At 42.2% G+C, this 27,676-nt stretch overlaps 2 protein-coding genes across 10 annotated transcripts in view; one reads left to right on the top strand and one right to left on the bottom strand.

The window, feature by feature from the left end:
- SCN11A (sodium voltage-gated channel alpha subunit 11) overlaps positions 1-24,817 on the bottom strand; it is a 139,377-nt gene extending 114,560 nt beyond the window's left edge. The window contains exons 1-3 of the mRNA XM_086365978.1: positions 24,686-24,817; positions 23,715-23,768; positions 21,879-21,990 (exon numbers count right to left, since the gene is read on the bottom strand). Of these exons, the coding sequence (XP_086222104.1) occupies positions 21,879-21,990; positions 23,715-23,742 (140 nt within the window). The 5' untranslated portion in view covers positions 23,743-23,768; positions 24,686-24,817. The remainder of the gene's footprint in view (positions 1-21,878; positions 21,991-23,714; positions 23,769-24,685) is intronic.
- A 2,213-nt stretch (positions 24,818-27,030) lies between these two features.
- WDR48 (WD repeat domain 48) overlaps positions 27,031-27,676 on the top strand; it is a 52,785-nt gene continuing 52,139 nt past the window's right edge. For 3 of the 9 annotated variants that reach the window (XM_086365988.1, XM_086365979.1, XM_086365981.1), the window contains exon 1: positions 27,031-27,114. In XM_086365988.1, coding sequence (XP_086222114.1) covers positions 27,060-27,114 — 55 coding nt within the window. In that variant the 5' untranslated portion in view covers positions 27,031-27,059. Of the gene's footprint in view, positions 27,521-27,676 lie in introns of all 9 variants that reach the window. The other 6 variants (XM_086365980.1, XM_086365982.1, XM_086365983.1 and 3 more) reach the window with 4 other exon arrangements.

Consider the following 27,676-nt stretch of genomic DNA (forward strand, 5'->3'; position numbering starts at 1 on the left):
AATAGCCAAGACATGGAAACCACCTAACTGTCCATTGACAGATGAATGGATAAAGAAGATGTGGTACATATATACAATGGATATTACTCAGCCGCAAAAAATAATGAAATAATGCCACTTGCAGCATGATGGATGGACCCACAGATTACTATACTAAGTGAAGTCAGAAAGATAAAAAAAAAAAATACTGTATGATATCACTTACATGTGGACTCTAGAATATAGCACAAACAAACCTATCTCCTAAACAGAAACAGACTCACAAACATAGAGAACAGACTTGTGGTTGCCAAGGGAAGGGTTGAGGGCAGGATGAACCGGGACTTTGGGGAGTTAGTAGATCATTGACTCAAATGACATGAGTTCGAGCAAAGTCTGGGAGATAGTGAAGGACAGGGAAGCCTGGTGTGCTGCAGTAGAGTTGGAAAGAGTTGGAACCAACATGATTTAGTGACTAAACACCAAAAAAATGCCAACTATTGCATACAGAATCGGAGAAGGCAATGGCACTCCACTCCAATACTCTTGCCTGGAAATCCCATGGACAGAGGAGCCTGGTGGGCTGCAGTCCATGAGGTCGCTAAGAGTCGGACATGACTGAGCCGACTTCACTTTCACTTTTAACTTTCATACACTGGAGAAGGAAATGGCAACCCATTCCAGTGTTCTTGCCTGGAGAATCTCAGGGATGGGGGAGCCTGGTGGGCTGCCGTCTCTGGGGTCACACAGAGTCTGTCACAACTGAAGCGACTTAGCAGCAGCAGCAGCAGCATATAGAATGGATAAACAACAAGGTCCTACTATATAGCACAGGGATCTATATTTAATGTCCTGAGATAAACCATAATGGAAAAGAATATAAAAAAGAATGTATATCTGTGTATAACTGAATCACTTTGCTGTACAGCAGAAATGAACACAACCTCAGAAATCAACTATACTTCAATAAAAAATTTTAAAAGATATTTTACAAGTGACAAAAGATACCTAAACATTTATTTTATAATAAATATCTTTATCAATGAGAAAACAGAAATTTGGATGGGTGAGACAACTTCTCCAAGGTCACACAGCTAGTTAGTGGCAAAGCCAAGGCAGGATGCTAGCACCTGCTGACTTCAAGAACAACTCCTATGTTATTAGGGATTCACGGAGTCATAAACGAATGAGGACATAAAGGAATAAGACAATATTGTGGTTTTCAAAAACAACAGCTACATATTCTTCAGCACTAGTAGGAGACAGGGTCTGTGTTCCTTCCCTTGTGACTGCTTTGACCAACAGACTGGAGTGGAAGAGATATTAGGTCTTCAGAGGTCTGCCTGGGGATTTCCCTGTCGGTCCAGTGGCTAAGACTCTGTGCCCCCAATGCAGGGGGCCTGGGTTTGATCCCTAGTCAGGGAACTAGACCCTACATGCCCCAACTAAGAGTTTGAATGCTGCAACTAAAGATTTCACAGGCCACAACTAAGACCCACCACAGCCAAATAAGTAAAATTTGGATTTCCCCCCCAAAAAACAAACATAAAAAATAAAAGATCTGCCTGGTTCTTTGGGGAGGTTCATTCTGGGGAAAGTCAGCCTCCATAGAGGAGTATCAAATACCCTAGGACTGTCATGCTAGAGAAGACACAAGTGGTGCACTGGTCTACCGCCCCAGCTGAGTTCCTGACTGACAGCCAGCATCAGCTAAAGACCATGTGATGAGAAATCCTGGATGTCCAGCCACTTGAACCCTCAGAAGACTCTAGCCTCCAGCTGTAAAGTGACTCCCTGCTACATGTCTTCCCAGCTGAGGCCCCAGACATCATGGAACAGACAAGCCATCCTCAGTGTTGCCCTGCCTGAATTCCTGACCCACAGGCTCTGTGAACATAATAAAATGGTTTTCGGAAGACAGTTTTGGGGTGATTTGCTATGTAGCAGTAAATGGAACAGACACATACAACTCGTGCATCTGTCCAGTGATATTTAAGTCATTAATTTCACATGACTTCCTCTAACAGCTTTTCAGAATTCTCTTAGCAGGCACTGAGAAGGTGCCACTTTCGGGGAATGTGCTTAGAGAGAACAGAGCTCCCCCGCCTCCTCATCCATACTCCTCACCCCAGTGAGGTCTGCTTTCTGAAAGTAGAAAGGCGCGGGGTATTAACTCCAGTGTCATGTTAACCTCTTTTTAGTTCCATTCCTCCTCTCTCAAGTGAGAGATGGAGAGTAATTCATGGATCTGCTGGACGACCCAGGAAATCGAAGCTGAGAATCTGCTCTAGGAATGCTTCGACATACTCTAAGGATAATCATGGAGGCCACCTCTGAAGGCCTAGCCTGTTTCCCCCTCTGCCTACTCCAGAGCCCCTCCTTTTGCCTTCATGTCTGGTAGATACTGTCTGACTCTGCTGAAATAACTTTCTCAGCCCAAGCTATTAGCTCTGCAGAGCCTCACACAGCTGCCATCCTTCCCCTCTTGTTTGCACCTTTCCAATAAAAGCACTGCCTCTTTTGATTACAGGAGAATTCGCCACTCTAATTGACTTCCAGGCATTAAAGTTTTACTGAGATGATCTCAGAGGCTCCCTGGGGAGAGGAGAAGTGCCGAGCATCACCGCCCTTAGGGCCCTGACGCTAGCAGAGAGCTTCTAAAACCGTTTGCTCTAAATTTTGGCAAGACACCTTCTGTGAATATAAAGAGCAGCTCAAAGCAATGGCAGCTGGGTCCCAAGCTCCCTGACTTCTCACTGACCTCTGCAGCATCAGGCAGAGTAGGACACAGACCTGGAGATCCTCGCACCTGTATCCCTGCCTACCTCTGTTCATGGGGGTGCCTCTGCAGAGACACAGAGAAGTGAGAGGCATGGCGATCGCCCTAGACAGGTCAGCAATGCACAGTGTGAGGCAGTATATATAATAAGGTGCCAAGTTCAGTGGCATCATCATCACTAAAAGAGGTAAGTTTGGGGAGGAGACAGGAGCAGGAATTGAGGATGATTGAGGAAGGTTTCCTAATAGAAAGGAAAAAAAAAAATGTTAGGCCTTTGAGAACAATGGTAATAGTGAACACCTATAAATTACTTGTGTGTGTGCGCGCGCTCAGTCATGTCTGACCCTTTGTGACACCATGAATTGTAGCCCACCAGGCTCCTCTGTCCATGGAATTCTCCAGGCAAGAATACTGGAGTGGGTAACCATTTCCTCCTTCAGGGGATCTTTCCAACCCAGGGACGAACCCGAGTCTCTTGTGTCTCCTGCACTGGCAGGCAGATTCTCTACCATAGTGCCACTACTTGTTTGGTGCCAAATCCTGCCACATGGCCTTCAACATATTTATTTCTTGTAACAACCTTTTGAGACAGATTCTGGTTTTAATGACTTTTCTTAAAGGTTTCTTTTTTTTTAATGTGGACCATTTTTAAAGTCTTTATTGAATTTGTTACAATACTGCTTCTGTTTTACTTTTGGGTTTTTTGACCACAGGGTATGGGGGATTCTAGCAACCCAATCAGGGATTGACTGCCCTGGAAGGCAAAGCCTCAACCACTGGACCACCAGGGAAGTCCCTAAGGCCCTTTTAATAGATTGGAAAATCATGGCATGGAAAGCCCGAGTAACTCAGCTAGGGTCAGAACTAGTATCCAAGAGAGCCAGACTGTGGAACCAGAAAGTCTGACTGAGATTCTGTGTTTTTCTGTACTGTGCTGCCTTTCAAGGCATTTGCGCCAGGAGAGGAAGAGGACGAGAAAGGCCTTCCAAGCAGGAAACACTATAGACAAAAAGGCACAAAGTTGGGACTGTGCTCTCTGTCCGAAGGCCAATCATCTTTCCTCTAGCTCCTGGGGGAAAAAAAGAAATAAATCACATACGTGGTTTTTATACACTTAGAAAATTTCTGGAATAACAGCCAAAAAATTTAACAGTGATTACCTCTTAGAAATGGAAATAGAGGAGAGTTCTTACTTTTTATTTTATACTCTCCAAATGTTAGAAAATTTTGCCTCCGATCACTTAGACAATTCCATACTGTTTTGTAAAAAAAAAAAAAAATGAACAAAACAGACTCTTCTCTCATTGTCCCCACAATTCCTCTAGGGAATAGCTGCAAAGAGGACAAGCAGACGAAGTCAGAGCCAGTCCCTGGGCTATAGGAGTGTGCTCGGAAGATATGGCTCTGCATCCTGCCCTCCACCCAGAGGGAGGTGTGGACCCACCCTCCTGCCAGTAAGAGGGTCCATCCAACAGCCCCAGGATGCCAGGCTCCCCCCAACCCTCTTCTCTCTTCTCTGAGCTTCCCTGGCTTTCCACTTGTCACCACGTGTTTGCAGAGATTCCCCAAGAAAGCTGCAGACCCATGTTTCGCCATTTTATTATAAGGACTTTTAAAAATTGAGAAATTCCATATAAACATCAAGATTTCTTTCTTCTTTTGACCAAACCAGAAGATCTGGAAATTATAGACCTGTTTTCTCACTGGGCTCCTTGAAGCTGAGTTGAGGCTGCTGTCCCTTTTGAAATGACACAAGCTGTTTGCCTCGGTCTTTGTTGTTGTTGTTCAGTTGCTAAGTCATGTCTGACTCTTAGCAACCCAATGAACTGCAGTGCGCCAGGCTTCCCTGTCCTTCACCATCTCCCAAAGTTTGCTCAAACTCATGTCCACTGAGTCAGTGATGCTATCTAACTATCTTATTATCCTCTGCTGACCCGTTCTCCTCTTGTACACAATCTTTCCTAGCATCAGGGTCTTTTCCAATGAGTCAGCTCTTCGCGTCAGGTGGCCAAAGTATTGGAGCTTCAACTTCAGCATCAGTCCTTCCAATGAATATCCGGGGTTTATTCTCTTTAGGCTTCACTGGTTTGATTTCCTGGGCTGTCTAAGGGACTCTCAAGAGTCTTCTCCAGCACCACAGTTCGAAAGCATCAATTCTTTGGCACTCAGCCTTCTTTATGGTCCAATTTTCACATCTGTACATGACTATGGGAAAAACCATAGCTTTGGCTATATGGACCTTTGTCAGCAAAGTGATGTCTCTGCTTTTTAACATGCTGTCTAGGTTTGTCGTAGCTTACCTTCCAAGGAGCAAGTGTCTTAATTTTATGGCTGAAATCACCATCTGCAGTGATTTTGGAGCCCAAGAAAATAACATCTGTTACAGCTTCCACTTATTCCCCATCTATTTGCCATGAAGTGATGGGACCGGATGCCACGATCTTAGCGTTTTGAATGTTGAGTTTTAAGCCAGCTTTTTCACTATCCTCTTTCACCTTCATCAAGAGGCTCTTTAGTTCCTCTTCAGTGTCTGCCACTGAAGTGGCATCATCTGCATATCTGAGGTTGTTGATATTTCTCCTGGCAATCTTGACTCCAGCTTGTGCTTCATCCAGCCCAGCATTTCGCATGATGTACTCTGCATATAAGTTAAATAAGCAGGGTGACAATATACTCCTTGATGTACTCCTTTCCCAATTTTGAACCAGTCTGCTGTTCCATGTCTGTATCTAACTTGCTTTCTGTCCTGCATACAGATTTCACAGGAGACAGGTAAGGTGGTCTGGTATTCCCATCTCTTTAAGAATTTTCTACAGTTTGTTGTGATCCATATTGTCAAAGGCTTTAGCATAGTCAGTGAAGCAGAAGAGCTTTTTTTGGAATTCCCTTGCTTTTTCCATGGGCTTACCTGGTAGTTCAGATGGTAAAGAATCCGCCTGCAATGCAGAAGACCTGGGTTTGGTTCCTGGGTTGGGAAGTGGGAAATGCATGGCAACCCACTCCACAAGTGATGGCAATTTGATCTCTGGTTCCTCTTTGCTGCTGCTGCTGCTAAGTCACTTCAGTCGTGTCTGACTCTGTGCGACCCCATAGACGGCAGCCCACCAGGCTCCCCCATCCCTGGGATTCTCCAGGCAAGAACACTGGAGTGGGTTGCCATTTCCTTCTCCAATGGTTCCTCTTTACCACTCCCTATATTCTCACATATAAGTCCACTGTCATTTACATGCATCCATGCAATTGCTTTCTTTTAAGTGACAAGTTCCCTCAGGTACATCCCCTGCTCGGTCCTGGTATGCAGCCAGATTTGCAGTCTGCAGTTTAGATTGCAAAATAATCTCCAGTTATTTCACAGTTCTGTTCCCCCCAAGACCCTTGAGTGCAGGAACCAAGTCCAACACAGCCTTTTCATTTCAAACATCCTCTCACAGTGAAGCTTTCACTTCCCTTGACAGCCTGATGAACTGATTCATCATAGTTAAGATACAGAATAAAGACCTGGATTGTAATCCATCCAAAACTGGCTGTGACCAAATCATTCATGTACCTCAGTGTTCAGTCCTCAAGAATGGGTTGTGCTTTTATGCCTGGAAACATGGATAGAAACACACTGCTCTCCCCTCAGCCTGTAGTTTTACTAAAAGTAACCACTGGTTTCTGTTTTATATCTTTATAGACAACCTGTATTCCTCTGGCTGATCTTTCTTCCCTCCTTGACAATCAACTTCCCATAACATCACTCTCCTGCTCATACTTACCGCATGAATGATACAACGAAAAAAAGGAATCCCTTTACCTTCTACTTGATAGAAGGTAAAAGTGAAAAAATAGTGGGAAAGAGGTGGAAAAAAAAAAAACAACCTTTCCTGTCATGCTAAAATTCTTTCACACCTTTAACCTAACTTAATCCTTACAAGCCATAAAACAGGGATCCTCTGGTTTTTAAAATGGGCTTCCCCCTCTGTTAGAATTGACTCACTTTATAAAATTTTTTTATTTACCTGTATCGCTTTTTTTTTTTTAATGTAGCTGCTGTGCTATAAAGGAAGGACGAACAGCCAGTTATATCAGCAGCTGAATTTCTCATAGACCCCAGAAAGCAGCTTCTGTGAGCCAGTCCAGCACTTCCATGATTCAAGTCTGGAGCAAGTAGACGTAGCTGTCATGGGGAAACCTCACTGCTCTTGGAGAAAGGAACAAGGCCAGTGATCTGGAGCCAGGTTTGCAATCTTCACTAACAAAAACACAACACATCTAGAATGTCTTCAGCGTAGGGCACCCTATAAGCTCTTCAGTTCAGCTCACTCAGTCGTGTCCGACTCTGCAACTCCATGGACTGCAGCATGCCAGGCTTCCCTGTCCTTCACCATCTCCCGGAGCTAACTCAAACTCATGTCCATTGAATCGGTGATGCCATCCAACCATCTCATCCTCTGTTGTCCCCTTCTCCTTCCACCTTCAATCTTTCCCAGCATCAGGGTCTTTTCAAATGAGTCACTTCTTCTCATGAGGTGACCAAAGTGTTGGAGTTTCAGCTTCAGCATCAGTCCTTCCAATGAATATTCAGGACTGATTTCCTTTAGGATGGACAGGATGGATATCTTGCTGTCCAAGAGACTCTCAAGAGTCTTCTCCAACATGACAGTTCAAAAGCATCAATTCTTTGGTGCTCAGCTTTCTTAATAGTCCAACTCTCACACCCATACATTACTACTGGAAAAACCATAACTTTGACTAAATGGAACTTTGTCCACAAAGTAATGTCTCTGCTTTTTAATATGCTATCTAGGTTGGTCATAGCTTTTCTTCCAAGGATGGGCACAATAAAGGACAGAAATGGTATGGACCTAACAGAAGCAGAAGATACTAAGAAGAGGTGGCAAGAATACACAGAAGAACTATACCAAAGGGATCTTCTTGACCCAGATAATCACGATGATGTGATCACTCACCCAGAGCCAGATATCCTGGAATGTAAAGTCAAGTGGGCCTTAGGAAGCATCACTACGAACAAAGCTAGTGGAGGTGATGGAATTCCAGTTGAGCTATTTCAAATCCTAAAAGATGATGCTGTGAAAGTGCTGCACTCAATATGCCAGCAAATTTGGAAAACTCAGCAGTGGCCACAGGACTGGAAAAGGTCAGTTTTCATTCCAACCCCAAAGAAAGGCAATGGCAAAGAATGCTCAAACTACCCCACCATTGCACTCATCTCACACCCTAGTAAAGTAATGCTCAAAATTCTCCAAGCCAGGCTTAAATAGTACATGAACCGTGAACTTCCAGGTGTTCAAGCTGGACTTAGAAAAGGCAGAGGAACCAGAGATCAAATTGCCAATATCTGCTGGATCATGGAAAAAGCAAGAGAGTTCTAGAAAAACATCTATTTCTGCTTTATTGACTATGCCAAAACCTTTGACTGTGTGGATCACAACAAACTGAAAAATTCTAAAAGAGATGGGAATACCAGACCACCTGACCTGCCTCCTGAGAAATCTGTATGCAGGTCAAGAAGCAACAGTTAGAACTGGACATGGAACAACAGACTGGTTCCAAATTGGGAAAGGATTACATCAAGGCTATATATTGTTACACTGCTTGTTTAACGTACATGCAGAGTACATCACAAGAAATGCTGGACTGTGGATGAAGCATAAGCTGGAATCAAGAGTGCCGGGAGAAACATCAATAACCTCAGATATGGGCACAAAGCTCTTACAAAATAGAATTAAGGAGTTCTTAGAAAAAGGTTTCTGAGGATAATTAGTCCTAGGGAGAGGTTACTTTAAGAGAATTCACTTAAACGGGAAGCAACATTTTAGAGCAATGAGTGTGTGTAGGGGTGTGTGAATTGGGGCTTCACCTTAAAAGGAACTAAAAATTATGATAGTACATTTATTTTATTTTACATTTAATCACATTTTGATCATATCAGCAAAAAATGGACTAATTCTTAAAACACAAAAATGAATCAAGACTTGTTTGGGGCATGTTTTTTCTGGAAAAATATTATATGACAGCAAAATATGACATCAATCAGTTCTTACTTGACTTTCACAGAAAGGTGTTTTAAAAGGGAAATTTTGTAAAATAGTCAAGAGCTTCATCACTTTTTCCCAGGACTTCTCCAGACCCTTTGAATTTCCAATCATCTCCTACTGAGGCCCCTATCATTATCTTCGTTGATTCGCTCTTTTTCAGTTGTAACCAAACTCTGCCAGACTCTCACTTCTTGGAGGTTTTCCAAGAATTATTGAATCAGTCCTCCGTCATCACTTTCTTTATCTTAGTGAAACCCTGCATCTTTTGCAAGACTGTCAATTTCACTTTGCAGCTGGTACCCACAGTAAACACAGTGACGTTCTGACACTAAGGTTGGGTGTGGGGTAGAGGCTATGTGAAGCCAGAAGGAGGTGTGAATGGGGACTAGCTTTTTAGGGATCGATTAGTCCATCAACATTTCATGTTGGGATGACCTTTATCTCCCAAGTTGTAATTATGGGTACTCCAGTAGTAAGAACTCTGACAATGAAGTTCTCTTGCACTTAAAAACAAGCATTAACATTGCAGGTTCAGGTGAAGGACTCCACTGGGAGAAGTGTGATGAGTCTACTGCTGGTCAAGGTGGTCAACTGTAAACCATGTGATGCTGGCTGAGGGAATGACTAACGTCCCTCCAGGCTCCGGCTTCCAGACCCAGTGTGTTTAAACGCTAAAGGTGTGGTCAACACCTAAAGCTAAAATAACTGAAAAGAAACACAAATATCTGCTTTGTGACTACTGCCACCTACTGAAATCAAGCTTCATTTCCAATTTTGTTTCTATTACTATCATCAACACTACAACTGACTCTAGGGGGCAGTGCATTGCAGCCTATCACTTGGATAGGTTCAGTTCAGTTCGGTTCAGTCGCTCAGTCGTGTCGGACTCTTTGCGACCCCATGAACCACAGCACGCCAGGCCTCCCTGTCCATCACCAACTCCCGGAGTTCACTCAAACTCACGTCCATCGAGTGAGTATGCCATGCAGCCATCTCATCCTCTGTCATCCCCTTTTCCTCCTGCCCCTAATCCCTCCCAGCATCAGAATCTTTTCCAGTGAGTCAACTCTTCGCGTGAGGTGGCCAAAGTACTGGAGTTTCAGCTTTAGCATCATTCCTTCCAAAGAACACCCAGGGCTGATCTCCTTTAGAATTGACTTGTTGGAACTCCTTGCTGTCCAAGGGCTAGCTTAGCTCTAAAGAAATCAGACAATGGCACCCCACTCCAGTACTCTTGCCTGGAAAATCCCATGGACGGAGGAGCCTGGTAGGCTGCGGTCCATGGGGGTCTCGAAGAGTTGGACACGACTGAGCGACTTCACTTTCACTTTTCACTTTCCTGCATTGGAGAAGGAAATGGCAACCCACTCCAGTGTTCTTGCCTGGAGAATCCCAGGGACGGCGGAGCCTAGTGGGCTGCTGTCTATGGGGTCGCACAGAGTCGGACATGACTGAAGTGACTTAGCAGCAGCAGCAGCAGCAGCAGCAAAGAGATTAGAGAAGCTTTGCAAGGTCTGGCAAGGCTTAAAACCCCTTCCTCCTGTTGGGAGTCTGTTGGGAGATTCTGGATTTGCTTCTGGTTTGGTCTGGACTGAGTGAAGTTTGGCTCTACAAGTCTTCCGGTCGTGTGCAGTGATTGGGAAATTCATTCTTGGAATATGGTTCAGTCTTTCATGTCTGACTTTGCACACAGTCAGACACTGACTTTGCACAGTTCCTTATACTGTTCTCCCTCAAGATCAAAGCCCAATGTCTCTTCTAGAAAGACTTTCTCAACCTCCCCAAAGCTCTTCTCCCTTTCCTCTGTGTTTCAGATAAGTTTTACTCAGTTCTTTACAACACTTACCATGTGCAACTTAATTATTTAATAGCTCATTTCTTCCTCTAGACCAAAGCTGTTCAGGAATAACTGCCAATTTACCTTGTTAGTATGTGTTTCATTAACTAGTATATTGAAGATACTCACTAAACATTTTTTAAGTGAATGAATAAATACTATGATCATGCCAAATGGCTCAAGGTTGCATCAGCCCCCTAAACTTGGGAGTCTTGTTTGTCTGTTGCTTTTGTTGAAGTACAGTGGATTTACAATGTTGTGTTAATTTCTGCTGTACAGCAAAGTGATTCAGTTATACATATATATATATATTTTTTTTAATTGGAGGATAATTCATTCACAATGCTGCATTACTTTCTGCTGTATGAGTCAGCTATAAGTTTACATATATCTCCTCCCTTGTGAGCCTCCCTCCCACCAATCTTTTTCATATTCTTTTCCATTATGATTTACTACAGGATATTGACTATACTTCCCTGTGCTATACAGCAGGACCCTGTTGTTTTGGTAGAACTCTTTTGACTCTTTGAACTCTAATCATGTAATTCTTTTAACAGAATTTAACATGTAAACAGCTAATTCTGTTAAAGGTAAAAGCTGAAAATAGAAAAAAGATAATACAGGTAGAAGTTTTAATATTTTTTTTCCTGACCTCCAGTTTGAAAACCTTAACAATAAGCTCCTACATCAACAGCAGGACCTGTGCCCCTGGAGCCCAACACAGAGTCTGGGATGTGAACGTAAAGTTTTAGGAAACGAATGAATAGAAATAGACAAAAAGAAGTTACCTTAAGATAAGGTCTTTCAGGTTATCTTATTATTTAGCCCCTATCATATAGATATGATCTAATTTGTTTAGGACTGACATGGAGCTGGACAAGTTATTTCCATATCTTTCATATCCATTTTTCTGTGGGAAAAAAGAATGGAATCTAGAAAACTGGCATTGATTTGTTCATAAGAGATAGTTTAATCTTACACATCAGAGACCACCATCACAGTTAAGTTGGGATTTTACATTTTGATATGAGAAGTGGAAGATTATAAAATGCTGGTTTTCAACTGGGGGAGGGAATAGAAGAGAATCACAAGGGTAGAAATGCTGAGGAAGGGTACCCATAGTTTGAAGAAAAACTACTGTTCATTTAAGAACCATTAACATTTATAGGAAGCAGTGAAAATAGAGTCAAGAGGGTGGTTTGTGGTTCTGGCTTGCCACTTACTCACCTAACCAAGTCATTTGGTCTCAATTTCCTGTTAAATGCAGAGGGCTGCACTTGATGGTCACTAAGATTCAATTAAGTCTAAAAATTGTTGTATGTTCTACCAATATCCTAAATGGCAAAGTAGGTCAGACTGATCTAGACAAGGAAACATTTTTATCTTTAAAATAGAAATAGAAACATTTTGGAAAAGAAAATAATATTTGATTTGGGTTTTGAAATTTACTGATTAAGTACTATATAATTCTATTTTTGAGTAAAATGAGTGTACTAGATACAGTTTCCTTACATGAAAATACCATGGTGTTTTTATCAAGGCTCTTTGCCAACAGCTTCTCTATTTCATAAATTCTACTTAAAATGTTATTTTCTCTTTCTGATCTCTATGTGACTAGGAAAAAAAGAAGGTATGCTTAAGTAATAAGTGATGATACTCATCTCTTACTTTTTCTCATGTTCATTTCTATGGTCTACTGCAATTACGTTTCTTTACCGAGGATGGCTAAAAATGTACCTGCAGCAAGAGCCTGTAAATCCAAAGTAAATGCTTGATTAGCTGCAATTAGGGGCTTACAAAAATAAATACCAGGTGATAGTTTGCACTATTCATCAAAGAGCATTAATGGAGGAAAGGGAGAGCATACTTTTTTTCCTCTTTAAAAATAACCAAATGAGGAAAAGTCATCTTAGAGAAAGCCCCCTTAAATAGACAGCATCATTAATAGTCTTCTAATCCTTTTCCTGGAGCTATAGCAAACAAGTGATCCAGAGACACATTTCAAAGGCTTAGCACCCACACAATCTTTCACCTACATAAAAGTCTATATGTGCCATAGCTGATCTAGGGAGGAGACACAGCCCCTGCCAGAGACGATGCCCAGAGCAAAGAGGAAGAAATTCCTTGGCTTCTTCCTTTCTTTTTTTCTCCAGACTCTTAGTAGTGCTGAAACCGACCAAAAGCTGACAAGAGAGTTTGGAAAATGTGGGCTCCAGGAGGCAATTCCAGTCAACCAGGGCAAAGCATGAACATGCACAGAATCAGCATAGTCCCCACACCCACCCTTATGCTACTCAGCATTCATTCCCATCCTTTAACTCATTCTTAACTCTCTGAAATGACATCATGCTTGTACCCAACACAGAATGATAGCATAAGTGCCTGACATTAGGCTTTTGACTGTTCAGGCTTCCATTTCAAAAGATAACTTAAACAAGCATGTTACCAGTTGTATAACACAGCTACTGGCAAATAAGGAATTAGGGTACCACCACCAATGCAGTTTCTTTCAGAAAGCCCTCAGTAACCTAGATAAGTGACCACTTGAGCAAGCCCACTTCTTCCCCTTGGCTGTACCCCAATTCCCACTTTTATGCTTTAAAGAGCAAATCCATGACAACATTGTAAATTGACTATCCTCCAATAAAAATTTTTAAAAGTACAAAAAAATTTAAAGGGGGGCACAGTTCGACAGAGGATGAGATGGTTGAATGGCATCACCAACTCAATGGCATGAGTCTGAATAAGCTCCAGGAATTGGTGGTGGACAGGGAAGCCTGGCATGCTGCAGTGCATGGGGTCGCAAAGAGTCACACATGACTGAGCGACTGAACTGAACTGATAGTTCTTGAGGCATTAGCCTACTGTGTTCCTCCTTTGCCTGGCAAAGAAATAAACCTACTCTTTCCTTCCCCCTCCCCCACAAAAAAATGGTGAACCTGTGAAACCCTAATAAAGAGATAATATTCACAAGTGGAAGTTTGAGTACATTTTTTCTCGACCACCACCTTGAAAATCTTAACAGTAAACTCCTGCATTAATAGCACTGTGCACTGGGCATTAATTCTTTTGAGGTATTCCTTTCCCTGGCCTCAGGTTATTTTCTCACATCTGATCAGTATTCCTGGGAATATTTGAGGAAAACCCTCTATAGGCTCCAGGTTTCTCTCTGAGGGCAATTCTCTCCTCTTTGGAAGCCTAGCCTAAGAACTCTTGCTATCTTATTCTCCTCCAGATTTTCAGTTTCTTCTCCTCAACTCAAGGAGTCCCCAGGCTCTTCCTGGGTTCACTTCTTATACCAACACCTGGAAATTCTCTCAAGGAAGGGGTCAATTCATATTTCTCATCAGGGATCACTGTCCTCTGTTGCCTGATACTGAGTGTCTTAAAAACCACTGTTTAATGTTTTGTCTGTTTTTCAGTTGTCCTAGACTCGAGGTAAAATCCATTTCCTGTTATTTCACCTTGACATGAATTGGAAATCCTCTCTGTTGTCATTTGTCTTAATTTCTTATTTCCACTGCCTGAGCTTAATTTGTTCTTTTTCTAACCTTCTGAGTAGAATGTTTAACTCTTATAACATCACTCTGATTTTTAATGATATTCTTTTTCATCACAGCTTTAGCCATAATTCATAAATTTTGCCATAGAGTTTCTCTTATTATTGCTTTCATTCTCTCTGTAGAGAAAAATTTTAAATCCCCCAATGGTTGGGGTATTTATTGTTGGATCATTTACACCATTGTTATTATTAACATGTGGTTTTCCCACATTATGATTAAAGGCTGTGGGGAAGCATATCCCATGGTGGTTAGCAACTTGCATTCTTGAGTCAGAAGGCTGGAGTTTAAATTCCTCTCTTTTTTCTGCCTACATGACCTTGGGCAGAGTATTTAATCTAAGGCTCAATTTCTTCATTTGTAAAATTGAGATAATGATAACACCTATCTCATATGGTTGCCCTGAGCATTAAATTATAATAACTGAATCCACCTGCCAATGCAGGAGATGCAAGAGATGTGGGTTCAATTCCTGGGTTGGGAAGATCTCTTGGAGAAGGAAATGGCAACCCACCCCAGTATTCCTGCCTGGAAAATTCCATGGACTGGCAGGCTACAGTCCATGGGGTCACAAAGAGTCGGACACAACTCAACAACAAAGCACACACACACACAATTCAGGTAAAAACTTTAGCACATAGTAAACATTCAACAAATCTTAGTTAATTTCTATCTGGGGGCATTTATAGAAGGTCCCTTGTGGTCAACTTTTAAAGTTTAAGTGGCACTGGCAAGAATTAAAAAATGATGTTCTCTGTAGGCATAAAATTCATTATGGCAGCACATGTTCTTGATCCTAACTCCCTAAGCCCTTGGTCGTCTCTGCAGCTGTAGGGGACAGTGAACTGACAGTCCCTTCAAGGATCTATACATCTCTGCTTCTCTACTTGAAGGTACTCAGCAGGGTTTGGGACTTAAAAGCCCTCAGAGAATGTTCTCAACCAGTTAGGGATAGGTAAAATTGGATAACTACCTTATCTTTGCTGTCCTGGAAGAAATCCCCAGAGTAACTGAGCTTCAGTTACCCACGGGACAACTTGCTCGTTTATGAATCCTGGCTGGGGTTTTCCTCCTTCTTGTTTTACCGTCTTTGCTCTTTTTCTTGTGTTCCTGAGATTACTTCCTAAATAAAGCAGCTACACTAAGACCGCACATAGAATCTACCTTCTGCTGCACATAGACCAACAAAGATACATATGTATTAGATTATCCTATTAATTGTATTGCTCACGACCTCTAAGGAATGATTCTCAAATCTCATTTCATATTATAATCAAGTGGAGAAAAAAGGTTTCTAGAGACTGTCAAAAACATCCAGATTTAGTAAAGAGAGACTTTATTCAAAAGGATTACTGGGTTACAGCTCAGGGAACTTGGGAGAGACCCTTAACCAAAGTTTGGCTAACAAGCATTTTGTTCTGATTGGTCAACAGTGACAAGCAGTCCAGTTAATCATTTATGAAGTCAAGAATGGGAACTTAGAGGCTAGTCTTGTCATAGGTAAATAAGAAGGATGCATGAGTCTTACCTAAGTCATATGGAAGAAAATGCTTCTTTCCAGTCTTTTCCAGAACATAAAAGACGCTCTGTCCGTGTGTGTATGTGTGTGTGTAGGTTTCTTTAACTATCCTTGTTTTCCATGAGTACACGGTCCAGGTAAAATTTAACATTGTCAGGATAAAGTCTGGACTTCAGTACTTTCTAGAAGCTCCCTAGGTAATGTATGGATTTCAATAAGAGACTTGAAAGACACATCAACTAATCAAAATACGTGGACTTTATTCAAATCCTAATTCAAACAAAACTATTTGTAAAAATGACTTTTATAAAACAATTGGGAATTTTAATACTGAATCTTTGATGAAGTAATTACTGCTATTTTTTAGGTAGTATAATGATATTGTACCTATGAATTTTTAATTTAAAAAAATGATATTGGCATTTTGGTTATTTTTTTTTAAGATCTCATATTTTAGAGATACTGCCTGTAGGAAGTGTTTATAGATTAAATGATACAGTTTCTGGAATTTGCTTCAATATAATATAGAAGGGGAGAAAGGGGGTAGGGAAAGTTGGCCAGGAATTGGTAAATGTCGAAGTTGGGTGGTAGGTCATAAGAGTGCATTAGCTTAGTCTGTCTACTCTTGCATGTTTGAAATAAAAAGGCTTTCCTAAGAAACTTCCTTGGGCTTCCCAGGTGGTGCTAGTGATAAGGAATCCACCTTCCAATGCAAGAGATGCAGGTTGGATCCCTGGGTCAGGAAGATCCCCTGGAATAGGAAGTGGCAACCCTTCCTACACCTGTATTCTTGCCTGGAAAATTCCATGGATATGGGAGCTTGGAGGGCTACCATCCATGGAGCTGCAAAGAGTCAGACATGACTGAGCAACTGAGTACATACACAGAAGGAAGCTCCCTAACTGACCTTAGTAGGCAGCCCATGTTGAAAACCGCTATTATAAGCCTTACTTATTTTTCTGTCTACTCAACTGCCAAGACCTGAAAGAGGTTTGTTAAGGGGTCTGTTCCCATGGCTATTGTATTTCTATCAGTTTCTCCTTGTATTTTACACATTGCTTCATTTATATAATTCATTGTTTTATTAGTTGTCTCAGTAAGGTTTATGAACCTTAGGAAAGGTTTCTTTTCCTTGGGAAAAAATGTTCATGGCAAAAGTAAAGGAAAAAAACTCAAGCAGTATAAAAAGGTATATACAATAAAAACTAGATTTCTCTTTCATCTCAGATTCCCAACTTTCAGTCCCTCTCTAGAGCGTCAGACACAATTATTAGTCTCCTGTGTCTCGATCAAGGAATAGTCAATGTATACGTGAACACACATATGTATACATGTACACATACTTGGACTTCCCTGGTGGCTCACACAGTAAAGCATCTGTCTACAATGTGGGAGACCCAAGTTCAATCCCTGGGTCAGGAAGATCCCCTGAAGAAGGAAATGGCAATCCACTCCAGTACTATTGCCTGGAAAATCCCATGGACAGGGGAGCCTGGCAGGCTACAGTAGGCTACAGTCCATGGGGTCGCAAAGAGTCAGACACGACTGAGTGACTTCACTTTCACTTCGCATATACTTGGAAGGTAGCTATGCTCACCACTATATCACCAATGCCATACTCAGGTACATATATTTGAATGTCACGTATATATATGTACATATACAGACACGGTCAGTCATGGGCTTCCCTGGTGGCTCAGATGGTAAAGAATCCTCCTGCAATGTGGAAGACCTGGGTTTGATGCCTGGGTTGGGAAGATTCCCTGGGGGAGGGCATGGCAACCCATTCCAGTATTCTTGCCTGGAGAATCCCCACGGACAAAGGCACCTGGCAGGCTACAGTCCATGGGTTACAAAGAGTCGGACATGACTGAACAACTAAGCGCACACATACACACATAACATTGGGACCACAGGATTTTACACTCTGTTAGACTTGCATTTATCACTTAAATCTAGTACAGAAAATGGCTTCAGTGGAAAACTGTGCACTGTGGTCAACCTTGCAGCATTACTGACTGTGTTTCTATGAGAGCTATTTTACCACTCTGTAAATTACAGATAACTGATAATAAGGCAAAATAACTCCTACCTATATACACGCAAGTCGATTCTGTCGGGTGCAGGGACAAACCCCCTACACACACACCTGTTGAAAACCAGTTTACCCCTCATTTGCACGTCCATTTCAACCTTCCTTTACTGCATATGAATCTTTGCTTCTTGACTTCTCCTTTGAACCAGTTATGACATCTGCCTAGCCCTCCTCTATACAAAGTCTTTCCCTGTCCCTGTTTCTTGTTTGCAAGAAAAATGCTTCAGTCTCCAGGCCTTTCCCAAGTTCCAAAAAACTGGCTCAAGCAGTTAATGATTAGGAAAAGAGAGTCACAGGACTCCTGGTTCCTTCTGAAAGAAATATAGATAACAATCTGATCCATATCTTTGAGCATTTCTGCAGAAACTAAGACCCTCACCCAGGTGAGGAAGGGGACTACATGCTGATCACAAGCACTAGAACTCAGACTGGCTGGAAACCAGAATGCTGAGATTCCTGAAACATCATCCTGTTACCTTGCCATCAACCAGTCAAAAGAAGGTCCACAATCTAATCAGGCATCTCACCACCCTCTCCCCTAACAGCGTCTTTTAAACCTCTTGCCTGGAAGTCATTGGGAAGTTCAGGCCTTTTGAGCGCAAGCAGCCCGTTTACCTTGCTTGGCCTTTGCAATAAACCTTTCTCTGCTCCGAAAACCAACTTTTTGGTTTGTTTGACCTCATATGTGCTAGACACATGAACTTAAGTTCAGACAAGAGTGCCTTCATTTTGAGCAAAATTAAATCTTTAGCACTTGTTAATTTTATGTCTGTATAAGAGTCATGGTTTTCCTTTCTTTTTCTTTTTTTTTTTTTTTGAGAATTATCCTTTAACAGTGTTTCGCAAATAGGCTAAACATCCAACTCTGGAATTTGAGGAAAAGCCAACTATATTTTTGTCTCTCATTGTCCAGTGTGTGTAACTGTCTGGATGCATCAACTCATTTAATCTGTCCCAGTCATTTGCTTCAACAATATTCTTTTACTTGTATTTTTAAGTCAAATGTTATTATACTTGTAGGATGAATTTCTGAACAGAAACTGCAAAATCACTCTCCAAAGAGATTAAACCAATTTACCCTCCCACAGAAGAGTATATAAAATGATGGGTTTTCCACATTCTCTAAACACAGTACATTATCAAACTTTTAGATCTTTTCCAGTCTGGTAGGTGAAAAATGTAATCTTACTTAAATATGTATTTCTGTCATTGTGAATGAGATTAACCACATTTTCATACAATGTAAGCCATTAATTTTCTTTTTCTGTAAGCTGCCTATCTATGCCCTTTGCTCATTTTTTCCATTGTGCTTTGATATTGTTCATATTAACTGGTAAGCTTGGTATATTAAGGAAATTGGTCCATTGCATGTGTGTTGCATTGCGGTGCTGGGGTACCATGAAGAGATAGAACAAAACAAGCATACTACAACTCAGTGGATTGAGAATATAGCTGCATCTAGAAGGCTGCAGATCTCATATCTCCTCCAGCCCTCCAGATGAGACTGAGCTGTTACCTTCTCATTCACAACCGCTCAGCAATGAAGATCTAATTGAAGTGCAAGAAAAAAGGTGCACTGAAAAGTTACCATGGAAACTGCCCCTCCCACGGCATTTACCATTCAAAGGCTTCTGCAGGCATTCATGTACAACAAATTAGCAAAGAAAGATTTCCAGACTCATAACCCTAATTTTGAATGCAGTTTAAAGGTGTTTGGAGGCACAAAGAATACCTGTGGTTTCTATAGGGAGACTACCAGGAAAAGCATTGTCTTGGGTTCAGCTTCTGTGAGCTATAATTTGTTGAGACATTAGAGGGTACTTTGTTTTTGCTGCAGTTTTCCCTCCTTCCCCCACCTTCTGCTGATGGTTGCCAGTTCATAGTGCTTGCTGATCTCAGGAGTGGTTTATAATACCAGGCCTGAAGCTTAATGATTACCTCTTGTCTTGCCTTTAGTGAAAGCCCAAGCTCACTGAAGAGGTTAAGCTGTGAATCCAGGAGGGAAGTGGTGTGCAGGGAAAAAATCCACGCTCTCTGTAGGGCAGAGAAGGCAATGAAAGCTGGAAGAGAGGTTCCACAAGGAGTAAAGACCTGTGCATTCATGCTCAGTCACTTCAGTCATGTCTGACTCTTTGCAACCCTATGGACTGTAGTCCGCCAGGCTCCTCTCATCCATGGGATTCTCCAGGCAAGAGTACTGGAATGGGTTGCCGTGTCCCGCTCCAGGGGATCTTCCCAACCCAGGAATCTAACCATGTCTCCTGCATCTCCTGCATTGCAGGTGGCCTATTTACCACTGAGCCAGCTGGGAAGCCCTGAAGACCTGTGACCAATGTTGAAAGTATCCTGGTTGGTGAGAGATCCTGGTCAATGACGGCTGGGTATCTTAGGCAGGTAGGGCCCTGGGCACTGGGATTTCTATAACAAAAAACCCTAGTTAGTTCCAATGCAGGAAAAGAACAGAGGCCTCGACACTTTCAAAGGACACTGGGCATTTCAGTTCTAACCGTTGTGGCCAGAGGATTGTTGATGCCTCCCCATATATGACTCCTGGTCATTTGTAAGTTATCTAATGCTGGATCAGGGAGGCAGGGGAGTCTTAACAATGACTGAGGTTGATTTTTTTTCTGTCATTTTGGCCATCTGGGACCTCAGAACTATAAATAATTTTAATAATCTAATATGATATACTTATATATCAGAATTTTGGAGTAAGATTCACATCCACTGTACTTTTTTGGACTAGGATTTTAAGAAGCCTTGGCCAGTTTAGTTCCTGTACAAAAATCCCACCACAAAAAAAGCATATTTGTGATGTAGTTTTAATTTTTTTGTTCACTTAATAAATACATATAACTGCATAAATTTTATTTCCTTTTATTCTAACAATCAATTATGGTTTTTTATGGGAGTGAACAGGCTTTCTGAAAATGTACTTTGATTATGACATTTTATCAGTAGGAAATGTGTATCATGGATTTTAAGGTCTGTCTTGTCTCATTAAAGCCAGTGAGATTTAAAATCAGGGATGGCCTGGATGGTTCTCTGCTGCCCTCCAGTGGGAAAGCCAGACAAGGTCAAACATTTTTGGAAAGAAGAGATTGGTTTCTATTTCTAATATTGGCATGTAAAAATATAGACAGAAAAAAGAAGAAAAAAACTAAAAGATACTTTTTTCCTAGTGTGTTTAGAAATAAGTTAATGTTGAATAATGAGCTACTTAGTACCATGGCTTCTAAGACTAATTAAAATTGAGGATTTGCTGACAATCTAGAAGCTAAACTAACCTACAACTTTTGACATAAATATTGTAAACATTCTGAGTCTCTATGTTTACTTATATAATATTGTTTAACTCATGCATATTTGTTTAATTATGACCTTGTAGTCTATCATGACACCCTATTTCTTTAGAAAAGCATTCTTTTAAAGAATCATTAAACAATTATAAGGAAATAATGAAACTTCTCTGGAGAAGGCAATGGCACCCCACTCCAGTACTCTTGCCTGGAAAATCCCACGGGTGGAGGACCCTGGAAGGCTGCAGTCCATGGGGTCGCTAAGAGTCGGACACGACTGAGCGACTTCACTTTCACTTTTCACTTTCATGCATTGGAGAAGGAAATGGCAACCCACTCCAGTGTTCTTGCCTGGAGAATCCCAGGGACAGGGGAGCCTGGTGGGCTGCCGTCTATGGGGTTGCACAGAGTCGGACACAACTGAAGTGACTTAGCAGCTTAGCAGCAATGAAACTTCTCACTTTCTCCATGAATCTGGTTGATACGATGACAGGCTTACATTAAAAAGTTTATTAGGTACTTCTGCATTAACTGCATGAGGGTTGAAGTTCTATTCCTTTTTAACTTCATCTTTAAAATATCCACATTAATGCAGTAAGCGCTAGCAGACAATATTAGCTGCAAACCAAGGCACTCATGATTGTGTGTCTTTAAACAAGTTTTCAAAACACATTAATTCCTCTAAAACAATTAAAACAAAAAACAAGAAAACATTCATGTCTATCTCCTGATGACGGTAAGAAGTCTAGAGTATGGTTTAAAGACATACCTGGTCACCTTCACTTCCTTCAGTAAATGGATTATGGAGCCAGAAAACAGGCATTTAAGCATGTGGACAAATATGTAAAAAGGCCTTATCATTTCATGAATCTTTTTCCAGGCTGTTGAAAATAAGAAAGTAGATAAGAACAAAAGATTATAGTTCAAGCTTGTTGGAAAATTTTAAAAAGTGATAGCACCTACATTACATAAACATCTATCTTAGGAAATTACAACACTTTGGTAATGTTATTATAACACTTTGGCATAGTTTCCTGAGCAAGGTGATGATTAAAAACAATACCTAAAGTATACTGAATATTTCCTACCTACCAGGTACTGTGTGAAGATTATTTCATAAGAACTATATGAAATAGTACTGTTGTTATTCCACTTAACAGATTTTTAAAAAACTGAAGATGTAAGAAGTTAATTAACTTGCTCAAGTAACTTGACAGAGGGAAGGGTCAACCTCCAAAGCAAGATTTAACAAGTGTGGTCTATTTGGAAATAGAAGCCTTCTAGAACTTTTTTACTTTTTTTTAATGGATTGTATTTTTATTTAATATACAGGTAGATTTTTTTTTCAGGATGTTAAAGTTTTCATGTTGTATGGGAGTTTAAACAGAGGTCTCAAAATCTAAGAACAATAATAGTAGGTGTCAAGCCTTCTTACATTTGTATAAAGGTGCCAATCTTCTTATGTAGAAAATTCTGAGATTGATAAGGGAATTCTGCCAGGATAAGCCTCCTGACAGTTACACAAGAGAAGACAAAGAATTAAATGGAGAGTGATAAAGCTTATGGTGAATCTATCTCTGTAAAGTTGTGAAAGTTCTGTGACACTTCCCCTCCTCATGGAGAAGGGGTAACATGCTGCTGCTAAGTCACTTCAGTCGTGTCCGACTCTGTGCGACCCCATAGACGGCAGCCCACCAGGCTCCCCCATCCCTGGGATTCTCCAGGAAAGAACACTGGAGTGGGCTGCCATTTCCTTCTCCAACGAATGAAAGTGAAAAGTGAAAGTGAAGTTGCTCAGTTGTGTCCAACTCTTCCCGACCCCATGGACTGCAGCCTACCAGGCTCCTCCGCCCATGGGATTTTCCAGGCAAGAGTACTGGAGTGGGGTGCCATTGCCTTCTCTGAAGGGAGAGTATATTAGTTATCTATTGCTGCATAACAAATTATCCCACAACAACAAATATTTATTATCTCACAGAGTTTCTGTAGTGGGAAGAACTTGGGAGTTTAGCTGAATAGTGCTGGCTCAGAAATTCTCATCAAGTTGCAGTCAAGATGCCATCTGATTAATCAAGCTGAGTTCCCATGCACACACTCTTGCTACAAGATGTCTAGAAAAACTGAGTAACTGCCTTTCTCACTTTCTGTAAGCAGTGCTCACTACCTCCAAGACACACAGTGGGGAATTCCTCAGACACAGAACGAAAACTCAAATGATGGACAGCAGAAAATAAAGCCACAAAACTATCAAATGTAAAGTCATCCCTTTGGCTGCTCTACACCAAATAACCATTGCTTTCAATGATTATACTTCAAAAAGGTTGCTATTTAAAATATTGCAACTATTCTTTACACAGTCAAGGGTGCACTCACTCTGTCACTCTTCAAGAGAGTCAACCCAAAGTTTCATCAGTTACTACATCCATTTCTAAGTCTAAAACCTCTAGTTGCTATCTATTCCTCTACAGTTTACTAAATAACGAAGTTTACCAACAGTATCACACTTCATATATAATAATGAAGTAAAGGGTAAAGAAAGAAAAGTTAAAACACATAAAAGTATACATCAAGGACTTCCCCTGTAGTCCAAAGGTTAAGACTCTACCTTCCAATGCAGGGAACACGGATTCCATCCCTGGTCAGGGGACTAAGATCCTACCTGCAGCAGAATGCAGCCAAAAATAAATTTTATTAAAAAAATATACATCATACACCAAGAAAGGAAACGAAATATAACTGCTCTCGTTTCTTCCCCTGACTATGAGAACTTCACTTCTCTTTATGACTTTCTTTTTCCACCAGCCATTCTACTTTTCTTTTACCTTCAACAAATACGTTCATTTCTAAGAGATCTGAGTCTTTGACGGACGTATCTGTTTCATACCAGCAAACCTATTTTTGCTTCATGATCAAGATTAATTACTGCCACCAAAACCCTAAACTTGTTCTTCTTCTCTTGCCTATTCAGTGACACAAGACATGCAAAATGATTAGGTGGCCGTCCCAGCTCCAAATCAATGGAACCATTGTTCAGTCTTATTGGAAGAATTCCTTTCTTTGGTTAAAACAAACAAACAAACAAAAAACTCTAAACCAGCAAAGCTCATACTCTCAGAGAATGGCAGTTAAAAAAAAAAATTGTAATTGGGGTCCATTAGGTATAACATCCCTTTGTTCCTAAACCCACTAATTTTGCCTTTGGAAATGTAGTGGTTTTAAAACATATCCACAGATTCCTTGACATATCTTCCATTTAAAAAAGGAGTCTCCAAGAAGCTCAAATCAGTGCTCATGACACCCTAGAGGAGTAGGATGGGGTAGGAGGTGGGACAAAGGTTCAGGAGAGAGGGGACATATTTATACCTATGGCTGATTCATGTTGATGTGTGGCAGAAACAAACATAATATTGTAAAACAATTATCCTTCGATTAAAAATAAATGAATTCATTTAAAAAAATTTTTTTAGATATAAACAGCCTTAGCAACTAAGTTCTATGAACCAAATGTGGTTTGAAGTCACTACAGCGGAATCAGGACTTCCACTGTTAGTTTAGAAAAGGCATTACAGTTCCTACCTGGATTTCTCTCTCCTGGGGTGCTTGCCCTTGGAATCCAGCTACTATGTTGTGAGAAACCAAACAGCACTATGGAAAGGCTGTGAGTAGGTGTTCTGGCCACAGATTCAGCATCAGTCACCAGACATGGAGTGGGCCTTTAGATGATTCCAGCTCCCAACTTATTGCTGCCCCAACTGGCATCAAGTGGAGAATGGAACACAGATAAGCTGTCTCCACTGAGCTCAACAAAAGTTACAAATTACAAATCTGTAAGCAAAGTAAATTTGAAGATGTTTTAAACAACTAAGTTTTAGGGAAGTTATACAGAAATAGATAACAAGAACAAGAAAAAAGAGTGTCAAACATTGGACACTAGTTCAAAGCATATACTTCTTCCTATAACACAGCATCAAAAAGGGTTGTTTCCCAGAAAGCACCATAACAAGGTCTTCAGTAAGACAAGCATATTTAAACTTAAAGTAAGTGTATTTCAGAAAGGACAAACAAGTATTGCTTCCTCAATGGTGGGGAGAGACAATGAAATCCACTTGCCTCCAAGTGGTTGACTGGTCTTCCTGGAGCATGAGGTCTATACCACCTCAGGACTGGTCTCTGCTGCTAGCAAACTGATGTCATCACTGCCATTTCATTCATGAGTCTACTGAACCACTGAGCCTGGCAAAGGAGGCTAAGTTTCATCCACCTAAAGTGGTTCATTTCATCCAGATGATTCTTAACATTCATTCTGCAAAGTCCATCACCATATTCCTTCCCAAGTCTTCCCTGTTATCAGTTCTCCCAGTCATGCTCTTTTCATGTCCTTGACCAACTAACTGGCCAAATAATTAGCCTTGTACGATGAATTATTACCTAAGACTTATAGCAAGTGTCAGAATTCCCTCAGGTCAAATCTTCAGTCAGAAAGGTCTAACTGTCCTAGAATAAGAGATGGTTTACACCAGATACTAGTGTGAGGCCCAGTTCCTTCAGGATTTGGAACCTTGCTGTCACTGTAAACAATTTTAAATAGTGTATTTTCTTTGCCTTCTTATGACAACAATTTCTCTCTTTTTTTTTCCAGCCTCATGGCTTGCAGAATCTTAGTTCCCCACCAGGGATCAAACCTTTGCCTCAGCAGTGAAAGCCCTGAGCCCCAACCACTGGACCAGGTTGAGGCCTACCTGCCCCAAGGCCACAGAAGCAGAGCCCAGAGCCAAGGTCACAGCAGAAGCTGATCGGCCCTCTGTAAATACTGCCAAAAGCTCCTGATAATCACTAACAAGCTTCCTGATTTCCAATAAGGCAAAGATGCCCATTCGAGTAAATACCCTATAGCACCCCAACCAATCACCTAATAACTCCAACCATTCAGCAGGACTTTTGTCTTAAGAGTATAAAAATTGGCTATTAACCCATAAAAACTGCCAGCTTTCCCCGGTCTGTCAGGAAGTCAGCCCCTCTGCACTCACAGTGCCTACGTTATCTCTGTTCTTTGTTCTTAACAAATTCACTCTCTTCCTGAAATGCTCTGTGTCTGGAAATTCTTTTCCAGTCATTTCTCAGACTGCCTCAACAAACCACCAGAGAATTCCCTCTCTCTTATTTAATCAGATACTCGGAGCCTCCTGAAGATGGGGCGACCTTCTTTGCCAAACCTTCTACTTCACCTCCTTCCAGGGCAGTTTATAATTCTCCGCCCTTTTAGGTACTTAATGGTAAATATATCGGATCCCCTAGCTGCCAACAAACGTTTGAAAGGGGTAGCTGCTGCTGCTGCTAAGTCGCTTCAGTCGTGTCCGACTCTGTGCGACCCCATAGACGGCAGCCCACCAGGCCCCGCCGTCCCTGGGATTCTCCAGGCAAAAACGCTGGAGTGGGTTGCCATTTCCTTCTCCAATGCATGAAAGTGAAAAGTGAAAGTGAAGTCGCTCAGTCGTGTCCGACCCTCAGCGACCCCATGGACTGCAGCCTTCCAGGCTCCTCCGTCCAAGGGATTTTCCAGGCAAGAGTACTGGAGTGGGGTGCCATCGCCTTCTCCGTGAAAGGGGTAGAGGTGCCATCTAAGGCCCCATTTCCAGCATTAATTCTGTCAGCATTTTTCTTCTACTTGGGCCTGAGGAGACACTGGAGAACAGTGCAAGCCCGGGTGCACGCCCACATAGACCTAGTGTCGGATAGCTTCCTCAGCTCACAAAATGACTCTCTCTCCGGCAGCATTATATGCACGCAACGGTTTTTAAGTGTTTCTCTCATACCACAAGACCACCACTGGACACCAGCCTCAGCTACAAGCAGCCCTTGAGGTGAACACCACCAGGCCTTGGCCGAACGGGAAGAGGCGGGACATCCGCCCCGTCCTAGCCACTTCCGGAAGTGACGTAGGACTGTCAACATGCAAGATGGCGGCCCATCACCGGCAGAACACGGCAGGGCGGAGGAAAGTGCAGGTAGGGAAGGCCAGCTCCTTGACCTCCCGGGCGTGGCTGGCAGCCCTGGTCCCACATCCAGCAAGCAGATGCCTCGGGCCGCGGTCGGCCAGGGTAGCGGCTTGGGGCAAGCAGGACGGGGCGCGGCTGGCGGCAAGGGGTGGGGCCGCGGCGCTAACGGCTTGAAGAAGGGGCGGGGGGCGGCCGGCTGGACCCGCGGAGGCCCAGTCCCTGGACCCGTGGACGCGCAGTTGGGAGCTCGGTGTTGTAGGTCATCCGCTGTCTCGTAGGCTAGTGCTTGCGGTATCGGGCTGGGCTTGTTCCCCGCCCACCTGCCTCCCCCTTCCCTCGTCGGTCTCCCAAGCCTTGTGCCCAGCGGCGTCGGAGCGGAGGCCTTCGGACTGTTGCCCGCCGGACGGGCAGCTGAGTGAGTGGGCCCGTGCGGGGGCGTGGCATGGCTGCTGAGCCCTGCCGGGTTTTTGAGGAGGTTCTGCACTTGGGAACCCCCAGCCGCCTTTTATGCGTGAGCCTTCTCCCCCGCGAGGTGGAAACGACGTGGGAGTGTGCCGGTGTTTGTGGGAGA

The sequence above is a fragment of the Bos grunniens genome, chromosome 22 (assembly GCF_055505025.1).
Source record: "Bos grunniens cultivar Pamir isolate PY7600 chromosome 22, Bosgru_T2T1.0, whole genome shotgun sequence".
NCBI lineage: Eukaryota > Metazoa > Chordata > Mammalia > Artiodactyla > Bovidae > Bos > Bos grunniens.